The sequence below is a fragment of the Adiantum capillus-veneris genome, chromosome 16, assembly GCF_014529385.1.
Source record: "Adiantum capillus-veneris isolate H3 chromosome 16, ASM1452938v2, whole genome shotgun sequence".
Taxonomy (NCBI): domain Eukaryota; kingdom Viridiplantae; phylum Streptophyta; class Polypodiopsida; order Polypodiales; family Pteridaceae; genus Adiantum; species Adiantum capillus-veneris.
The window spans coordinates 135,263,362-135,286,049 of record NC_140946.1 but is presented as its reverse complement, the minus strand read 5'-3'; the positions used below and the strand labels follow the sequence as shown (position 1 = coordinate 135,286,049).

At 38.0% G+C, this 22,688-nt stretch overlaps 1 protein-coding gene across 1 annotated transcript; it reads left to right on the top strand.

Moving 5' to 3' along the window:
* The first annotated feature begins 2,109 nt into the window (after positions 1-2,109).
* On the top strand, positions 2,110-3,037 carry LOC147439917 (uncharacterized). Its single transcript, XM_086484425.1, has 2 exons — positions 2,110-2,824; positions 3,018-3,037. Exons 1-2 carry the CDS (start codon positions 2,110-2,112, stop codon positions 3,035-3,037), a joined length of 735 nt encoding a protein of 244 aa, XP_086340551.1.
* Positions 3,038-22,688: the final 19,651 nt, after the last annotated feature.

Genomic DNA, 22,688 nt, shown 5'->3' with positions numbered 1-22,688 from the left:
GCATGCTCATCTCCTCTTCCATGCAAATTACTAAGCTAAGCTATGCTATTAGAGTGATTATGTTCTGGATAATACTTCTTTCTTGTAAGATGCATCTTCTGAATCCTTCTCTCAATCTTTCCTTATTCCCTGCTAGCTCTCACCATTTTTGAAGGTGTGTGAGGTCTTGGGCCTGAGGCTAGGGACACAGGTGTGTTTTTCAAGCATAATTTGGTGTATGAAGCTTCCATCTTCATTGCACTAACAAGTTTTGTCAAGGAACACAAAGATTGTATTGTACAAAAGTCTCCTTTGATGGGAGAAGTTATAATAGATAGCCTTTTTGGAGGGGGACCGCCTCCATGTAAATCCGATCCTCAACTGTTTTGTCAATTGTTCTATTTCTCTCTTTTCAAGTATCATCTATGTCAAACTAGCTGCGTGTAAGTTGTTATGTTGCTTTCTCAATCTAAGTACTCTCTCTATGCTCATTAGGAACTTGTTCTTAATGAAATGCTCACTATGTTATCAATTTACCTCCGATACACACAAGTTACTACAACTGCTTTAAATGTTACAATTGGGCTGAGTGGGCCAACTTTGTATAATTTTATTGGTTTGGATAACTATCTGTAATTGTGTGTTCATTGGGTGAACTATTTATAATTGTGTTGATTTAACTTTGTATATGCATTTGGAATCCTGGTATCTTTGTTTTTATTTCGTCTTGTCATGGTTGATAAACACTTTAAATTGAAGATTTATAGAGTATTTGTTTGAGAGATAAATGTTTGACCAAGATATCTAATATTTTTCTATTTGGAAATTGCACATGTGAGAATCCATGGCTCAGCAAGAGCAGGCACGTGAATCACAAATGGAGTCTGCAGATCAACACCAAGCACCTGTGTTTCAATCCATGAAGTCTCTAGCACATGGCATGTCAGTGTAAAACAAAGCTACACACATAGCTCATTGACCTATCAAAATGGGCAAATCTAAATCATGAGCAACGGAAAGACATTAACAAAGAAGCAACCAAGGAAATGATAAAGAAAATATGGTCATGTGAAGATGCAGATATCAAGAAAGGTGAGTGGAAAATATTGAAGCTCCAACACCAAGAAATCAAGGAAAATTCCAAGAGGATCTACTTAGAAGTTTTTGGGCATCCATTATATAACTAGGTATTTTTTTCTCATAGCCAACACTTGCAATATGACACAGTATCTTTTCATTGAAAAACATCTAAACTAATGTGTTATCTCTGTTTGCTAAAAAACTTTGAACATATTTGTACATGCTCCAATTTCTCTCAGGGCTCAAATTTGCTACACATTGCACCAATTCCTTCATTGCAAGTGGATGTAGACATGTAGTAGTGTTAGTGTGTATACGCGCTTCACTAGGGGCACTTTTCTCCCAGTGGGTTTTCCCCCCTGGACATCTGGTGTGAAAGGAAACCTTATCTCTTAGGGTCTCATATAAGCTTTGTAGCTGTGAGTTTGTATATACTCTACTATTCTAATACAGAGTGATAGACTACAGAGATCTCGTATGCAAGCTCTGTGTCTTCTCCTTCTCCATCTTCTTCCTACTCTGAGTTGCTATCTTACTTATGTTTCCTGTTTCATCATCTTCAACAATTTGTATCAGAGCAAGGTGATTTCCAGAGCCTCTACTTACGTTTTCGCGTCCGCGCACGCAATCGCAGTTTTCAGGCAGTTTTTGAAAAAATTGTTCGTGGGAGCATCCTCGACGTCCCGGGAGTATTCTCATTAGGCGACTTGGGGTTTTACCCCCCTTTTGAAGCTGCTCGAGCCCTCAGAATTTTGTTCTGAGCAGCATAGAAGAAGTTACTTTTCGGAGGCATTTAGATCAAGAGGGTGTGCTTTTTGACAGATTTTCTTCAGGTAAACAGTTCTTTTGGAAGCAGCTTGTCTTAGCTTTGTGCTGAGATTTTGTGTAGAGTTTTGCTTGCATTGGAGAGGAGATTTGTGAATCTCTTGGAGGTTCTTTTGCTCTCTTTTGTGCATCCACAGTATGGCTCAATCTACGGAGAAAGAGATTTTTGGTGCGTTTACATCCGAAGACAAATTGGATGGTACCAACTATTCTCTTTGGTCTTTTATGGCCAAAAATGTTTTGGCTGGTAAAGGATTGTGGGATTATGTATCTGGAGATGAAGTTCATCCAGGTAGCATTGCACCTGCCACGCCTGGTCGTGGTGCAGCTGGTTGTACAGGACCCTCACAAGTCACTCCAGAGCAAAAGAAATGGGATACTAAAGATGCACAAGCTATGGCTGTGATTGCCTTAACCATAAAGAGGACAATCACACTACATATCAGATCTTGCAGAACTTCTAAGGATGCTTGGGACACTCTGCAAGCTATGTTTGGAGGAAGAAACGCTGCCAGAATAGAGTTTGTGAAGAAACAGCTTGACAAAATACAAATGGACGAAGGTGACAGTATCGTCGAGCATCGTACAAAAATCAGGGATCTTAAAGAGCAATTGCTTAGCATTATTGAAGTGATTCCAGAGAAGGACTTGGTTTCCAAAACACTCAATTCACTACCACCATCTTATTTGACTTTTCAGACTTCTTTGACTCTATCTTTGCGAGCTAATCCTGAGCCTCTTCGTTTTGAAGAGTTAGTGGCTTTGCTATTTCAGGAGGATCAATCACGTAAGAACAAGTCTTTACAGGTGGATGGTATGGATCATGCTCTTGTTGTACATAACAAAAACAAGGGTAAAGAGAGTGCTCATCACTCCAAGTCTGGTGCAGGACAGTCTTCAGAGAATTCTAAAGGTGATTTCGACAAGTCCAAGAAGAAAGGTAAATGTCACTTCTGCAAGAAATCTGGTCACTACATTAGTGAGTGTAAAAAGAAAATTGCTAAAGAAAAGAAGAAAGAGTCAACTTTGGTTGTTTCAGCTTCTGGTGATTCTTCTACAGCTAAAGAAGAGTCTGCAAACTTTGTGCAGGATTCTTATGCTTTCGTAGTATGTTCAGATTTTTATGCTTACAGTGTTGACGAGACACAAATGATTTGGTACTTTGATAGTGGTGCATCCAGGCATATTACTTCAAGGAAGGATTTATTTTGTTCATTGGATGCAGCTCCAACAGGAAAGAAGGTGACATGTGCAAATAATGCTTCTTATCCAATCAAAGGCGTTGGTAAGATTTTGATTACCATTTCAGATGGTTCAGATTTATGCTTGCCAGATATCTTATATGTTCCAGGGATCAAGAGGAATTTGTTGTCTGTATCCTCTCTTGCAAAAAATGGTCTTCGGGTCATTTTTGAGGATGACAGATGTGTTGTACGAGATCGAGAGAATGGTTATTCTCTTATCACTACAGGTACGCTGGAAAATGGATTATTTGTGCTAGATCGTTATGAAAAGCAGATTCAGGTATATATTGCAGAAACAAAGACTCGGGCCATGCAGGATGCTGAGTTGTGGCATGCTATATTTGGGCATGTTGGTTATGGCAGTTTGATGACTTTACAACGTCATAATATGGTGCATGATTTGTCTTTATTGGAGATGCCACCAAGACATGTATGTGAAGGTTGCGTTCTTGGAAAGATGCAAAGATTTGCATTTTTGCAGGATGGTTCAGTTAGAGGGACACGAAAGTTGCAGCTTGTACACAGTGATGTATGTGGTCCTATGAGGATGCCATCTATAGGAAACAGCCTTTATTTTGTGACCTTCATTGATGACTTTTCCAGGTTTTGTTGGGTGTATCCACTCAAAGAAAAGTCGGATGTGTTTGCAATTTTTCAACATTATGTTGCCATGGTTGAAAATGAAACAGGTTGCAAAGTACAGACTCTTCGTACCGATCAAGGAGGTAAATACATGTCAGGTGCATTTAAGGATTTTTTGGGAAAGAAAGGCATTAAACACCAATGCACTATGCCATACACACCACAACAGAATGGTGTTGCAGAAAGGAAGAACAGGTCTTTAATGGAGACGGCTAGATGTATGCTCAAGGCTAAGAGTTTGCCTCATAAGCTATGGATGGAGGCAGTTGCTTGTGCAGCACATGTTTTGAACAGGTGTCCTACTCGTGCCTTGAAGACCATTACTCCATATGAAGCTTGGTATGACAGAAAACCTTCAGTCAGTTATCTTCGTGTTTTTGGTTGTCTTGCTTATGCTCACATCCCTCAGCAGTTATGTGGGAAGCTTGATGATAAGGCAATCAAATGTATATTTGTGGGGTACAGTAGTGGAAGTAAAGGTTATAGACTTTACAATCCTGCTACAAACAATATTTTTGAAAGTCGTGATGTAATTTTTGCAGAAACTACTGCTCAACCTATGGTTGCTTTTGATGTATCTCATATGCAGACACATGATGTATTTGAAGGTTTGCTTCCTTCTTTTGTGGAGAATCAAGAATCACAACAGGTTGATAATCTTGATCAATCTTTTGATCAGCATGTGACACCTCATGATGTAGAGGAAATTGTGCGTGAAGAGAAAGAAGTTCTCAGGGAAGAAAGAACCTTGCCTAAATGGGTTCAAAAAACTTTGCAGGATAGCAAGTTGGATGCACTGTTGCCACGAAAAACACGTGCTGGTACTACTTTTGGCAGAGAGCAAGTAGATTTGGCTTGCTTTAGCACTCTTTGTGATGCAAATGAGCCTGATTCATTTGAACAAGATTTAGAGTGTGTTCAGTGGAAAGATGCTATGCAGCAAGAAATTGATTCTATTCATAAGAATCATACATGGGATCTAGTGGACTTGCCTACAGGTAAAAAGCCTATTGGTACAAAGTGGGTTTTTAAGGTAAAAAGGAAACAAGATGGTATTGTTGACAGGTACAAAGCAAGGCTTGTGGAAAAAGGCTATGCGCAACAGAAAGGCATAGATTATGATGACACCTTTGCTCCTACTTCTCGTGCGTCCACAGTTCGATCACTAGTTGCAATTGCTGCTCATCATGGTTGGAAAGTGCATCAGTTGGATATCAAAACTGCTTTTTTGAATGGTGATTTGCAGAAAGAAGTTTATGTAAGTCAACCAAGTGGTTTTGTTGTAAAAGGTCAAGAGAAAAAGGTATGTAGATTGCGTAAAGCTTTGTATGGTCTCAAACAGGCTCCAAGAGCATGGTATGAGAAGATACATACTTATTTGATTGGCCAGGGATTTCAGAATAGTCCAACAGAAAGTACTTTGTATGTCAAAAAGAGAGATGGAGTTCTCATTATGCTAACACTTTATGTGGATGATATGCTTCTTACAGGCAATACTGCAGATGAAATTGAAGCGTTTAAAGATGCTTTGAGAAAAGCCTTTGAGATGTCTGATCTTGGTTTGCTACATTATTACTTGGGTATTCAGTTTTTGCAATCAGAGGAGGGCATATACATGTTGCAGGAAAAATATTTGCATAAAATTTTGGATAATTTTGGTATGCAAAATTGTAAACCAATCTCTACACCTGTAGAAATTGGATCAAAGTTGAGCATGCACGATGCTGGAAAACCTTTTGATGTACATACTTATGCAATAGCGGTTGGTTGCTTGATATATTTGGTAGGCAACACTTGTCCAGACATTCAATTTGGGGTTTCACAAGCAAGCAGATTTATGCACAGCCCAGGTATGCAACATTGGCAGGCTGTGAAGGGCATACTTCGTTACCTTTGAGGTACCCCTAATCTTTCCATGTTCTTTCAAAGGGGGGATATGTATGGAAAGCACAGTTCTATGCAGCTTCCTGGTTACAGCGATGCAGATTGGGCTGGTGATTTTGAAACACGACATTCCACAAGTGGGAATTGTTTTTTCTTGGGAAATGCATGTATATCTTGGCTAAGCAAGAAGCAACCCACAGTGGCTACATCAACTTGTGAAGCTGAGTACAAGGCAGCTTTCACGGCAATAGTTGATTGTGTATGGATACGCAGGTTATTGGCGGATCTTTGTGAGTGTCAACAGGCACCCATTACCATTTTCACTGACAGTCAGAGTGCTATGGCAGTTGTAAGGAATCCAGTATTTCATGCAAGAACAAAGCACATAGAGGTTCACTACCACTATGTCAGGGAAAGGCTACATGCAAGGGAGATCACACTAACTTACTGTCCTACACAGGATAACATTGCAGATCTATTTACGAAGGCGTTATCACGAGAAAAGTTTGAAGCTTTCTGAAAAGCTTTGGGCTTAATCTCATACACATGATGATCTGCTACCTTGTACGGATTCACACTATCACTACAGGGGGGATTTGTAGACATGTAGTAGTGTTAGTGTGTATACGCGCTTCACCAGGGGCACTTTTCTCCCACTGGGTTTTTCCCCTTGGACATCTGGTGTGAAAGGACACCTTGTCTCTTAGGGTCTCATATAAGCTTTGCAGTTGTGAGTTTGTATATACTCTATTGTTCTAATACAGAGTGATAGACTACAGAGATCTCGTACGCAAGCTCTGTGTCTTCTCCTTCTCCATCTTCTTCCTACTCTGAGTTGCTATCTTCCTTCTGTTTCCTGTTTCATCATCTTCAACAGTGGACGTAGAGTCAAGTAATGCTCCTCACTGTTCATCATCCACCACTTTTATGCAGGCTTCTCTTTTGTTATTGATTGGACAAAATCATTTGCAAAAGGTACTTCTTTTAATCTGAATGCACTCATCTCTTTGATGCAATCAATTTGATCCTGAGCATTGGAGTAGAACGTATTGACTACCTGATCGAAATCATTGACCACCTTTGTATTTGACATCAATTCTAAACTCCAATACTCTAGATTAAACATGTAATCCACATTGTGTAGTGGAATATGAACACTCTTCCACCTTGCATGAAAGTACTTGGACAAAAAATTTTGTTATTTTGTAGAGAATGGTATTTTTCACTCCTTCTCTACTACAAACTCATTCAACTCCTCAGGATTTTCCACCAAGTCATCCATCTTTTTCTAGATTTGGTTCTTTTTTACCAAGGTTTCAAATCACAAACATAAGAGGTATCATTATGTGGTATGCATCCATTACACTCCTCTATCAAAAGAAGGCTTGTTTATGGATCCATTTAAACTCATAATCTTTTGTTTCACTCATTCAAGTTGGCATTTCTTAAATGTCATGCAATTGAAAGTATCAATCATAGTGTACTTATTGCATAGGAGTGATTTTTCCAATAAGTGATAGTGCGTACAAAATTGAGAATCGGCAAGAAATTTCAATATAATTTACATGTGCATCCTATATAAATCAAGAACTTTTTGTCATTTCAAGATGAACTTCATAATTTGACGTGCGACGTTGATTATTTTTGCAAACCATGTAATTTCTTCACTAGTATACCAAACTTTTAGCACCAAGTTTAAATTGTGCGTATTGCAACTATTGGCACAAATGTCTGGAAAGATTCCTTTTATTATGTTACCAATATTTTTACAATGCTTTGCATTGTCCATGACTACCTATTTATTTAATTACATTGATCAAGAACTCTGCAATGTATTTACCACTTTTAATAGCATCAAATTTGACAATAACTTTTATGAACGTCTCTCCTCTTGGACAAACCAACATAACATTGATCAATGACATTCTTCTCTCAATCTTCTTTGAACATTAGACCAACCATCAAGTCAGCTAACAATCAAGAATCTTAAAAGCAATATATTACCAAGAATTATTTTTGAAACACGCTCATTTACTTTGACATAACTTTTGTCAAAGAGATCATTCTGTATCGTGTGATACAAAGGGGCTAAACATCCATACTCACCAGTTCTCTTCCATGCATGTTTCCAATGCTGGCTGTCAACCATGACTAATGCACTCCTAGTGAAAAAACCTACTTTTGCAAGCACATTTTGTGCCTCTTCTAGCATTTTCATTTGAAAGCTTTGGTGCAATGATCTTTGATGCATTTGCCCAAGCCCAACCTCGATGTGGCACTTAGAAGAAACAATGCTTGGTATTCTGTCTCCTTGCACATGTTGTTCTGTAGTGTCTATTGGTGTTACCATAATATTTCCATGATTGGTAATCAAATTTTGTTGCTTCTTGGTATGCATCCATAACAAATTTCTCTACCCGGTGTCTCTTGCCACCCTTCTTCACGAGCTCTTCTCTAACATGATTTGCAATTGTGGGTGCGTGAGGATGTTTGTATTTGCAACAATTCTTTGTAAAGGTATCAAACAATGGTTCCTAATACGTGGGGCTTCGCCTGATTTTGTGGTGAAGCATAATTTACATTTTCACTCCATATATCGACCTCATGTGAGCAAACTCCAACTCTTTGTCGGGGGCTTTTCTTATTCCTTTCTTGATTGAGTACCACTTGTTCAACATTTTTGTCCATTGAGTGCAATTATAGCTAAAGGCATAAGAGTTACATATTCAGTTATAAAAACAATGATAATTAATTGCAAAATACAAAAAAATGAACTCTTGAGTCTTCAAACATGGTAATGATGATAATTAATTACAAATTACAAGCAAAAATATCAATACGTATGATTTCAATCTCATGCACCAAAAATCTTTCACAATACACAACACACTCTCTATCTGACATTATGCATAAAACAAAACTATCAATCCTTGAATGCAATTACACATTTGAGGATTATATTTACACACTATGTGATTTACAAACAATAAGAGACATTTGTAAACATCACATTGTCTATATTGAGTGATTCTGAATTTTATTAATTTCTCAATTATCTCTACATACAATAAAGAAACATTAACTTAGATATGGTAACAATGAAAATTATTTGCAAAACTCAAACAAAATAAACAATATGTATAATTTCAATTTCATGCACTAACAATCTTTCACAATTACACAATGCACTCTCTATCTGACATTATGCATAAAACAAAACTATGAAATCTTCAAAATTTTACCCAATCAAGGATTGTAGCCTCCTTATACATTTGATGAAATATATAAGAGCTATTTTCATCCAATTATGGATTGTAGATCTCATAATGTGTAGTGACAAATGATATACATCAAATAAAACCTATGATGGTGTAAAATGCAAGACTTCAAGGATCTTTACATACTCGGTACACTAGTACAGAATATCCAACCCTTAATTAGCGACTCAATTTTAGTATATTCTCATCTTCTAAAACCAACTTAACCCCTTTACGGACAAGTGGTGGCTTTGTTGCAATGAGCATGACCCTAAAGAGATCCAATTCTTTTAGCATTGTATCTTTGTCTTGGGTCAAGGTTTTTATTTTTAAGTTGTGATTACCATATTAAGAATCACATTTAGGCCTAAAATAGGACCTACAACTCCGCAACCTAAGGTCAGCTCACAAGGAGAATTAATTGTACATGGTGCAAGGATACACTCCCAAGGGATCTTCCTAGTCAAAAAGATCAAAATGGAAGATTTTTTACTTTATACAAAATGGCCCACCAGGCTTTTTTTATTTTCCCGGCGGGTCCGGCAAGAAAATAAAAAAGGCCAGTGTGCTTATTGGTTAAGGTGGTTTTTACATGTTACCAGGAGGGTTACGTTAATATCAAATGTGATTACATGTTTTTGATGTGTAATCACTCAATTTTATTAATGTGTTCACGTGTTTGTGATCACGTTAATGAAATGCCTAATTTCAAGTGATTTCAGAGCCCAAAAAAAAAGGAATAATAACAATGTGGAGGGTGATTAAAGTTTAAAAATCACACAAAAATAAGGGATTGTGTTGCCTAATTACTAGTACATGCATCCATAATACACCCTTCTACATGGACATAGAACCAATTCAAAATATTTCTTCATATGCTTATTCTACATCTGGTTTTTCTTAAGTAGACAAAAAATTTAACCTTTGCCCCAAATTATTTTGAGGTTATATAGACATATAGGAGGTTTGAATCAATGGTTACCTACTTTGTGGTTAAGTGCTCTTCGACCAAAACACTACGTGGATGGATGGGTGATCTCTCAGGAAATTTCAAGTTCTGGTACATGTGCAGCTAACGGTGCCAACAAATCATTTATAGCCTTGTTTCCAAGTTTTCCAAGGACTATGCCTTAGTCACTGCCTTGGTCGGTCACCTTAGAGGGATTCAAGGAGGGAGGAAGTGTCAAGATGGTGCACTCTCATCCTTGTGTAGAAATTTTGTTGTAAAGTTATCTTGCTCTCTTTTCTTTGTGTTCAGTCTCTATCCCTTTATATGGGCCTTTCAGGTGCATTATTTTTGGTAACACTGGATGTTTTATTTTGCTAAAATATTGAACTACGAATCATCAATAATAAAATCCACTTAGATAGAGGGCGGGCATGTTTTCACACTTGAAATAGGGGAAAATTTATTGTATGGTGCTCTTGCACTACAACATTCAAAACAACACAAGAAAGTATAATGCTTTCATTATTCAAAATGCCTCATTTTCTATTCATATATCCTAAGCTTTGAAAGAATTATATTTCTTAAGATATGGGATGCATTGTCCTCATATAAAACTTTCATATCAAATCAAGAAAAAAGAAAGGTGCACCATTGATTAGAAAATCAACCTTGGTAAAGTACATGGTTTCACACTTGAAATGGTGAAATAAATCATTGTAAAGAGGTCTCTAAATACAACATTGAAAACAATGCAAGCAAGTACAATGCTTTCATTACTCATTGACACATTCAGACATTGCATAATCTCATGTAGAAATTGTATCTTATGGAAAGAAAACATAGAAGTGATTGCACATAAACCATAGAAATGAAAATTATATCTTAGTTGCAATCAACAAAGCACATGTTTTCTCAAAACCATAGGCAACCTATAATGCAAAATGTAACATGATATGTTCAAACACACAAACTTCTAGTCAAATTCATAGAATGTTTGAACATCCAACACAAAAGTAACCTAATATGCACGACCCAAAATGATGTTGCAAGATCCACCAAGTGTTTGCATCTCTTCTTTGTATCATGTATCAACAAATGGACCTTCTCCCCTACATGGACAAGGACCACATACAACCTCCAAAAGACATGAGTAATTTTCTCCTACATCTCATTTATATCGTGGTTGAAGCCATTGAGGGGGTGAGTGATAAATAAGAGAGTCCAATTATTCCTAAGACAATAAACATATCGATACATTGGATCTTCTAACTACAAAAATCCTAAATATATTGATATGTTGGATCTCCAAACTACCAAAACACCATACTTCCATATGCTTATCTCTAAAATTGCATGTATAGATGTCTTGGTTAATGAATTTATTCCATAACAATCTTAAAATGGATCGAATAGGGATGATTGTTTGAATCATTGCACCTTCCACACTTGCCTATATGCAAACTTGATCACATCAAATTGTGCATGCATAGATCTTTTTGAAACAATCTGAGAGAGAGAGAGAGAGAGAGAGAGAGGGGGGGGGGGGGGGGGGGGGGGGGGGGGGGGGGGGGGGGAGAGAGAGAGAGAGAGAGAGAGAGAGAGAGAGAGATGAGAAGTGAAATGAAAATTCAACTTTGTAGGGAACAATCCCAAGAGACCTCAAAGAGAGAGAGATGTTGATTTTTTTCGTTTAATGGTACCTATTGCTATTTTCCTTGGGTGAACCTTTGAAATATTTTAAAAAAAAACATCCAACATGCATTGCCATACAAATTATCTCAACCTTAATGAATTCATGTTGCAATAATGTCTCTCAATATTTGAAAAATCCGAGTGCATGCAAAATTCTCCTTGCAACATTAGAATTATGTGATACAACAAGTTTCACTCAATGTTTGAAAACATGCTAGTTGAGAAAAATTGTAGTCATTTATATAGTTTGTAAGCTCACCACCTTGATGAATTTGAAGTTTATGAGGGATCCATCCCACATCCTGCACCAAAAAATAGAATTTTCTTTAAATAAAAATTATGAGAGCTTCTTCAACTACAAAGGCATAGTGAATCGTACACATAGGTATAGGGTGACGTCCATCCCTACCATAGACCGTGTACCAACCCCAAAAAGTGGCAGTTCATGCGATACATGGAAGCCCCAAAGGGTGTATGAGAAGAAACAATAGCCTCATTGCCACATTTGCTTGAGCATTCAAAATCCTTGTCATACAAAGTAGCCACCAAAGGCATATGCAAAGAAGGCAATATCCTTGTTTCCACACTTTCTCCATAGTCATCAAAGGGTAGCCTTATTGTGCACTCGCTCATGCACCACTCAAACCATTGCACTGCCAAACAGGTTTTGTATGAGTAATCGAGAGAAACTTGGACCTTAGCAAGCACCAAAAGAAGTACAAAACTTAAACTTCCTAAATTGAAATGAAGACTTTTTTTACTCCCATGATCGAAGTTTTAGGATTTGTGCCTAAGACCACACCATGGAGATCTCCCCTTACTCTATTCTATCTAGATTCAATGTATCTCCTTACTAGGCTTGCCTACCTCTTTTAGTTGATGCTCCCTTGACTCCACATGGTACACACACACACACACACACACACACACACACACACATTCATGGAGAGGAATGTATGACCTAGAGGATATTTGGGTTGATCTTGATGCCTACCATCACGTATGATGCCATCCAAAGGTTTCCCCAAAAGCCTATATAATGGCTCACTATGTATTTGCACTCTAGTTCAATAATCAATCCAATTTGTGTCCATTCTCTTTGTGCATTGAGTATCCTAATTGTTCTTAGTGTGGCATTACATGATGCCTTCACCATCATGAATGCAATCCTAATCTATCCACCCTAATCTACTTACTTATCAAGTGGTATTAGAGCCTAATAAGGGCTAGCATTTCCTAGCCTCATTAGATCTTGGTTTTGTGTATGTGTGTAGGTGCATAACTCTCTTTTCTAGATCATCTAAGCCCTCTCTCTTTCTTAAATGATTTCCATTCAAATTATCTTGCATTGCATTTAGGTTTTTAATGGTACAACTAGATTTTTTTCGTGTATGTATGTGAGCATTGTGTTGAGCTTATGATTCAATTTTTTAGCTCTTTGTCATCTCAACTCTTTATGATAAAAATGTGTGTGGGCATAGATCTTGTTCATAGCTCTCTAATGAGCTATTGCATGGTCAAATTTGAGCTCATTTCAGCTTTCTACTCTCAGCCAAAACTGCTGCAACTAGCATAATGTTTGAAGGCATGGGTTCCCTGACAAGGTAACAAAGAAGGGGGACCGGCTAGCTTGTCTATACCTATTCTTGGTAGTGGGGTCTTAAGATCAAGTCTCATAATGATTATTTTGGCAAGCGGATGTGGGTAGAACTGAAGCACAGATTCAGTTGGATTTCACAAGGCGGCAAGTCCGCGTCAGCCGATGACCCGATGAGCCCTCTCTTGCATTTTTTTGTGAGCGATTTTGCACCAATGGACAACCTATTCACCCCTTCACCTCTGTTCGGCCCAACACAGGGCGTTGTCCCACAAGCTAGGGCACTCCCCACTTGGCCCCCCTATTCATGTGAGCCAAGACACTTAGCTCTCATTCCCATGGGCCATATTGAGTTTATCACCAACCCATGGATTCTATCCTTGCAAAAGAAGATGGATCATCCTTCACTTAAGCACATTTTTGTATAGCCCTTGATTTTGAAAGAAATCCCCTATCCCTTTGTGCTCACTCTACATAAAATCTTGAGATTTTGTAATGCCCTCTTTTTTTTTTGTAAACCACAAGGTTCAAAAGTCTTTGTGAAGAGGTGTTCCACACAAGGAGAAGAGTGACTTCACAAAACCATTTGTAAAAGTTTTCTTTGGAGTGAACATAGAGACTAGACACTGCCTAAAATGGGTAAGACTTTATTTGCACTACACATTGGGGCATGGGAAAACAAAATTTGACCACTTTTTATGTCCAAGGCTTCCATACCTGGTAAATCAAAACAAAGGGCTACACTCTGACCACTGGGAGAGGATTAAAAGAGTGAACTGAGACTAGACTGTCCAAAGCACATTTCACAACATTTGATGAGCAAGCATTGGGGATCCTTCTCACCATTGTAGGGGATAATCATATCCACTATGTGGATGAATGTACTACTTCATATGATGCATGGGTCACGCTTGAGAGACACTTTGCAATCATAGCCAAACACTCCAAAATCTCTCTCAAAATGCAATTCTATGGTCTTACCATGGAACCAATAGAAGGTCTCCCTTCTCTTGTCAACCACCTACTCCCATGTTTGTTCCCTCTTTAAAACTCATTCTACTGAATCTCTCAGCCATGTAGGTATAGGATCCCTCTGATGATTTATCAAACAGACTTTCCTCTATGATAGGCTCTAAGGGAAGCAATGATCTCTATTTCACACTCTCTTCAGTTTGTGGAAGTGTTTCTCACTTGGTCTCCTATAGTAGAGTTTCTAATTGGGCAAAACATACCTGATCTCAAATACATTAAGAAATAATCGCTTTTGAAAAAACCCACACATGTTACCTCTTTGACTGCTTCCAATCCTTCAACTCGGAATCACTTCAAGCTACAATGCTCTTGCCCTTGCCATTTGTACAACAACACTTGATGGCTATGAGCTTACAACTACTCTGTTACTCAAAATTCTTGAATTGACAAAACAATTGCACCTTTGGTACAATATTTATTTTAGCTTATAGAATCCTCAAATGATGTCCAGATTCAATTTTGAAAAGACCATTAGGCTTCTTATGACTAGATTTAGCTATGGTACAATTTTCATCTCAATCTGTGATACGGGGACATGGATCGTGATCCATGTACTTCAGTGCTAAAATAAGATGAAACTTTGCACACACCCTGCCCTTTGCTCCTTGATGCCAACTATATGCTTTTTGTGTGATTTAGACTAGTCTAGGTCAGCCAAAAGTCAAATCCTAGGTCCGACTTTGTGGTTTTTCACCTTGAAGTTTTTGTGGCGGCTTTTTGATTTCCTTTTGCAAACTTGATTCGGGGAGTTCTTTTCTACAAGTCTCTACTACACTATGTACCAGTTTTTGCCAAAAATCTCAAATGGGAGACATGGATCGCGATCCATGTTCTATCACTTCTTGACTCGAAATTTGGTCAGCTACTGGTAGACTAGGATGTTTACAGCCTACCCCCAGAATCTTTTTAAATTTGGTTTAGTTTTGGTTAGCCAAAAGTGAAACCTCATGTCTGTTCTAGCATTTTTTGGCTATCTTTCATTTTAGGCTCTTTTTGGTCACTTTTTCAACTCCTTTTGCAATTGTGACTTTGGGAAATATCTTTCTATAAGTCTTAGCTGCTCACTGTTCAATTTTTAGTCAAAATTTTTGATGAGGTATATGGATTGCAATCCATGTTCCACCTCCTTTTGACATGAAACTTTGTCAGCTTGTAGTCTCCACTATCTAGAAGTTATCCCCAAAATCTTTATGGATTTGGATCACAAAAGCTGGAACTGCCACAAATTCTAGTTAATTCGACTAGCTTTACGTGATTTTTCATAATTTCCTTGATTTGACTGTGATTTTGATTTCCATTTGATCCTAAACTTTAGTTTCCATTATTTGAAGTCAATTTCAATCAGATGGTCTTAATTCTGGTTCATTCTATCTTTGGGAGACATGGATCGTGATCCATGTTACCACAAAATCTATTGAAACTTGTCACTTTGCTTCTGGTGATTTTTTTGAGACCCTTGAGCACTAGCTTTTTGAGTTTGAATCAATTTTTAGGTCTCTACCATCAAGTTTTAAAAATTTTAGAGTCGTGGTCTTTTTGCCTGAAATATGGTTTTCAGCTCTTTTTGTCGTGATCTTTTCAACCCATTTCGATGGTGATAATTTCTACTTACCCTACTCCTATGTGCTAGAAAGAAACTTCAAACAGATCAATTAAAACAATGTAAATTAAAGTCATAAATGAAAAACACAATTGTATTCTCAAAGCATAGAGGAATTTTAAAGAATGAAATGCTTTTGGTATCTCACTCACAATTCTCTTTGCCCCTCAAACATAGAACTAATCGGTCCCTCAACCCTAGACTTCATCAAGCACTAAACTCACGTTTAGCTGCTTTACTATTGACGTGTAAATAAAATGGGTGACAAATCTTTGGAAAAGAACGCTCTAAATATGTTTTGGGTAACTCACCACCTAAGGATTAATGGTGTCAATGTTAGCAGGCTGCCACAATAGGCGCCTATAGCATAGCTCTTTGGCACTAGCACAATAATGTCAATGCTTAGGAAAGTGACTCGGATGGGACACCGAGACTCTTTGAGATTGTCAATCCTCAAGAAGTGAACCTAACAAGCAAATTCATCAACACAGCAAGAAAATCATCACTCCCAGATAAAAAATTTGTCTATGTTCTATCTCGCCCTCTAGGTCATCATGCCATTTCAATGACTAAATAGACTTGGATCATCACAAAACTTTAAAGGAAGCTATATTAAGTCTAAGGGGACAAGTCTACAAAATTTGGTGGCCATCTAACAAGGTAACAAAATCACGATCCATCATGTATCACGTCACAAAAACTGCGACAACTATAAAAATAGGATATGCCAAACACGGTTGTGCTACACTCGGTGCTATTGTTCATTAGATGTAAAGGGAAGGATGCAATTACCTACGCTTGCAGCTTAAAGGCCTATGTTCTTACACAAGATGTTGGCATGGATTAGAGAATTCATGATGAGACCCGGGGGATTCACTCTATAGACAAAACAGGATGCCACCTGCGAGCGGACACCCCTATATATGACTCATATTAGAGAATATGACCCTCCTTTCTACGCTTATACGACAATCAATGCAGAAACTATCATACCCCTATCTTACATTTAAAATTTAGGCCTCACATGATCTAATTGAGTAAAAGTAGCCAAAGAGCGTGTCAAGCATAGTGATTCGTAACGTACTAAGGAACCACTTCTATTGATAACTAGATGTACCCTCAATGTGTCTTAGTCTTGCTTTCAAACTATGTGCCCGTTTAGCCTGCACTCTAGCTACTCCTCCAATTTTGACCCATCTAAATTACTCAAAAAACATGGTTATAAAGCTATGTTAGGTTTTAGCGTAAATTTGCATCTATACAAACTCTTTATGGGCTTTCAGCCCTCAATAAATGAACTATAATCACAAAACAAGCAATTGATACAAAGCAGTGTTAGTTCATGTATCTTTGTAGCTATTGACTCACAAGTTTGAGGGTAGACTCTTTTGGGAAGCCATTATTTGAAACACAAAAACTTCCTCTTATTTTTTCCTTTTCTCACTTCTCCTCCCCCCCCCCGCCCCTCTAAATATGATACCCCCTCCCTTAATTTTAAGACTGGGAGATAAATTATTGGGAGCCTGCCCCTAACTTATACGCTTATGTAACTTGTAAAAAAACCCCCTTCCCAGTGCACTTACGTGGTGCAGTAAGTTTTTCATGGTGAATACCCCGGGTGATGAGATTGCTTGTTAGGTCCTATTGCAGAAAGATGTCATTCTTGGTGATGATTTGCTTGCTATGTATGCCAAGTGTAGTGTCCTTATAAATTCCTTGAATGGTGTTGTCTCTTGCAACCATTACGTTGGTTGCAAGAAATTACATATCAAAGAGTTGTAGGATATTATCAACATGGTTGTGGTTGGAGTTGAACCCATTTCTCCAACAGTCAAGGATCCATTCCCACTCCCATTCATAGAAATGATCTTAGATGAATATTAGCCCACAAAATATATAGCTTCATGGATGGATATAGTGGCTATAATCAACTCAAAATTGCACCGAAAGCTAGAGCAAACGCATTCGGATTGTGCAATGCTTTAGCTACTTTTCAACGGTGTATGATGGAGATCTTTAGTGAGTTTTTACACAAGTTCTTGGCATCTTTTCAACCAAAGGAATGCATCTCCTTTTTCTCAAAATGGTCTTTGAGAGATGCAAGGAGAAGAAAATTTGTATGAACCCATTCAAGTCAATTTATGGTTTGGAAAGTCCGGTGTCTAGAACACATTGTTCCTAGGAATGTTAATGAAATGGTTGAAGATAAAATCAAGTGTATTTAGCAAGCCAGCACACCGACAAATGTATCTGAGTTCATTCATGGGGTATGTCAACATTTATCGTCGATTAATTTATATGTTTGCAATGAAGGATCTTCCATTGTATAAATTGTTCCAGAAGGGAAAGAAGCTTCTCTGGACCCAGGAATGTGAGGCAAGTTTCTAACACTTGAAGGAGGTGATCAGCAGGAAGCCAATCCTTTTTGAACAAGACTAGGATGTCATTTTTCATGTGCATGTGGATGTGTTTGGAATGGTGATGCTATACTGGCCTAGCATGATTGGAAGAAGGACTACCCAGTCTACTTTGTCAGAAGCTATTTTAGTTGAGTTGAACAAGGATACTCTACGACCAAGCCAGAAGTACTTGGAATGTTTTTTAGTACAACAAACTTTAGACATTATTTTTTGGAAAAAAAATCACTTTTGTGCCAATCATTAGGATCGTCTATTTTTTAAAACAAAGTGATTATTCAAAATAGATTGATCACATAGATGACATTCTTGATGAAGTTTAATTTGAGATTTTCCAAAATCTAAGTGAGACTCACTACGGCGCAAAGAAACGGCTGCATAAAGAGCTGGAGTTGAATATTATGCATGAGGAAAATAACATGGACACTTTACTTGCCGATATCAAGGATATCGATGAGCAACTCATTTCTGCAGGCAAATTCATTTCTGACAGTTCACTTGTGCAAAACTATTCTTGATGCATTGCCAAATTCTTACCTAACTTTTTCTAGTACTTGGAGACTTATGACCCAAGGAAACCCTCAAGCTGTCAAGTTTGATGCATTTTTTACAGTTCACTTGTGCAAATTGTTCTTGATGCATTGCCAAATTCTTACCAAACTTTTGCTAGTACCTGAAGACTTATGACCCAAGGAAACCCTCAAGCTGTCAAGTTTGATCCATTATGCACATTGCTATTGCAAGAGTCACTTTCAAGAAAGAACAGGGTTAGACAGTGTGCAGTTGAATAGGTTTTTGTTGCTGCTCAAAGAAAAGGTGGTAACAACAATGTAGCCACTTCGCATGGTTCTTCGGTGTTGATGAAGCACAAAATTAAGAAAATTGGATGACTTCCATGCAATCAAAATGCCATGCACTTGTATGTGATTTGCCTCCTAGAAAAAATTCCATTGGTATAAAGTGGGTTTACCAGTTGAAACATAAGCCGGATGGTGAGATTGATTTCTACAAGGCTCGACTTGTTGCAAAAGGTTATGCACAGCTAAAAGGCGTAGATTATGAAGAGACTTTCGCTCCCACTTGAGTTGTATGACTACTGTGCATTTTTTATGTGCATTGCAGCTTACTTTGGATGGAACGTACATTAATCGGACATTGTTATTGCTTTCTTTAATGGTAATATGTTTGAGGAATTTTATGTAATGTAGCCTCGCGGTTTTGTCATAAAAGGACAAGAAGATAAAGTGTGAAAATGTAAGAAAGCTTTGTATGGGTTGAAGCAGTCTCCTTGTCCTTGGTATGAGAATGTTGACATTGATTTGGTTAAACGAGGCTTTTGTAACAGTCCAACAGAAATCACTTTGTATGTAAAGCGTAAGAGACATTCGATCCCACTTGAGTCGTATGACTAATGTGCGTTTCTATGTGCATTGCAACTCACTGTGAATGGGATGTACATTAATCAGACATTCTTACTGCTTTCTTGAATGGTGATATATTTGAGGAAGTTTATGTAATGTAGCCTCGCGGTTTTGTCATAAAAGGACAAGAAGTGTGCAGATGTAAAAAAACTTTGTATGGGTTGAAGCAGTCTCCTCGTGATTGGTATGAGAATGTTTGACATTCATTTGGCTAAACGAGGCTTTCGTAAAAGTTCAACAGAAAACACTTTGTATATAAAGGGTAAGGTGATAACACCATAGTAGAGAGTTGGGACCAATTTGGGAATCACCAATGTCTTAAAATATTTGACCATATGGACAAATCTCATATATCTTTTAATGCCAAATCGTTCCACAAGTAGTGCTTGAAAAGCTATTTCAAGCCATGCTCTCAAAACTCTAGTTAAGATTTGTCCATGTGGTCAAATGTTAAGCTCATTTTGAAAGTGGGAATTAGGAAATTCACTAATTTGTTGTTTGATATATTTCTCATCCTCATTCTATATGTAGATGATTTGCTTATTACTGGTCCAAATGAGACACACATTGTTGAATTCAAGGCTAATTTGAATGCTACCTTCAAGATGAAAGACTTGGGGCTTTTGTATCATTATTTGGACGTACAGTTTGAGCAGTGTGATGATGGTATTGCCTTATGTCAAACAATCTACATAGAGACATTACTATGTAAGGTTTTCCTTGAGGACTGCAAATCTATTGCTACTCCAATGGAAATAGGTTTCAAAATTAAGTCGTCATGATGCCGGTGATCTTATCGATGTCACTCTTTACCAAACTCTTGTTGGATGCCTTATTTATGTATGCAATACAAGGCCAAATATTTAGTTTGCAGTCTCACAGGTTAGCAGTTTATGCATAGCCCAGGGTCTAAGCATTGGCATGTTGTTAAAAGGATCTTTCGCTACTTGAGTGGCACTTTACACACTTAGGACCACCGAGGTATTTTTTCCCTCTTTAGGAGGTTTTTCCTCCCATGCATTGTATATATGCCCATTCATTCTAGGGCTATTAATCTTTCCATTGCACACTAAGTAATACACTCTCCATTGTGTGCCTTGAGCCTCCTTCGTCTTCTCCAAACTGTGTGCGTTTCCCTGCAACCCTAATTCCTAACAACCACTGCATGTGGGATAATTCCTTCTCTTCTCTCCTTGACTCATACTCTAGTACTCTAGGACAAAGCTCACACCTTACATAGACCACCATGTTTGTGCATTTCCTTGCAAGTAAGTGGCCGCCCTTGGCACCTTAGAGGGTTTCAAGAAGCGACCTCCCAAGAAGGCGACACCAAACTACTGTATGAATTTAAGGGCTAGATGGGCATCTTGATAGCCTAAAAACGTGTCAAACCTGAGTGCCTTCCCGTCTTCTTTAAACTCCTTGGTCTTCTTGCATGTTCTCTCACTGTCAAAAGATGACGAGCTCTCCTCCCCTGAATTGCTAGATGGCCTCCCTTGCCTTCTAGAGTTTTTCAAAAATGTGCTTTTCTTGCTTTTTCTCAGCTTCTTTCGCCTTTTCTCATCCTCTTTGGAACTAGAGAACGTCAAACTATAGGAACTCTCTGAAGACGAAGAAAAACCTAGGTCATCCTTGAAACGAACATGCTTCTTGGATCTAGTTGCCACCTTGAAAGTCGACTTTTGGTCCAAATAATCGGAGAAATCCACTGTTCTTCTCTTCTTCTGAGATTGCTTCAAGCCTTCCATTAACTCGCTCACCTTCTTTCAAGAGCTTTGTCCAACTCTTTTTGTGAGTAGAATTTCCACTTTCGTGCACTTTTCTTTTCTTTTGTACACATTTGTCAACCTGTTGTAGACGTTGGTGCTCCGCTTTGGCAAAATTTCTTGCTAAAAATTTGCCTAGATCTCCATTGGTTTCTTCATCTCCCCACGTTCGGTTTTCACTTTTCTTCATCTCTACGCAAAGGGGTGTCGTCTTTGTCAGATCTCCATGAGAACCCATGTGTGGCGCTAAAGGAGTGTATTTTATTTCAGAGTTTCTAATTTTGTGCTTTTGTAATTGTTTCAGCTTTTTTCCATCATTTTGGTTCACAATAGTATCCAAATGTGTTGCAATGGCTCTATCTCACCTTTGCCACATATTACAACTCAATATGACCCTCTAGACATCTAGACCTTTTGTAACTTCACAATATCAAGTCAGCACGAAAACACAATTTTTAAGAAAAAGATATAGCATAGATCTTAACTTCATAATAATGTAATTGACTTGAATACAAAGGTGAAGGTGGATAGTCAGTGTAATCATCTTGATTGTGGGTTCTTATTACATGGATGTCCCAAAACGACCAAAATATCTTTGGGAGACATTGGGAGGACAAGGTAGGTTGGTGGATTGTCATGCGTTATTTAGGTTTGAGTCCAACAATGTGCACATTAACAAAATACATGTGCTTACATGCAACAAAAGACTTTATGTTATCTCCTTCTTCTACGAGTCTGAATGGTAGAAACTTGTCTCTAGTTTAATGTGCCTCATAACAACTCTTTGTAAGGGCGCAAAATCCCACATGCTCTCTCAGAAACTTAACCAACTCATTTAGAAAATTAGATGCCATATTCTCAGCCACCAACTTTTTTTGAGCATTCGTAGGAATTCTTGCCTCGCATCTTACGCCTTGTTTTGCTTCTACCCTCATTCACCATCCATTTCACTTGAAGTGGCAATATTTAAAGGTTCCAACTTCTAGTGTAGTATCGAATCTAAATGGGAAGCTAGCTTGTAAAAACCAAATCCTCTTGTGTGGCATTTACCCCCTTTGCAATGGGCCAATGATTAGATGGAAAAGATGAATGCTTTATATGGGCTCTGTGTGTGCAACAACATGATTTTAGATCCACAATCAATGTGCAACTATCTTGTCCTTGTAGAATCTTCTGTTCAAAAGCATGGAACAACCAATCCAGCAGAGCAACTTTGTAAGGCATTGTTGCAACTTTTCCCACTCTACCATTTTCCCTATTCCACAAAAAAAGGTCAAAAACAACTATCAACTTCACACAGGGC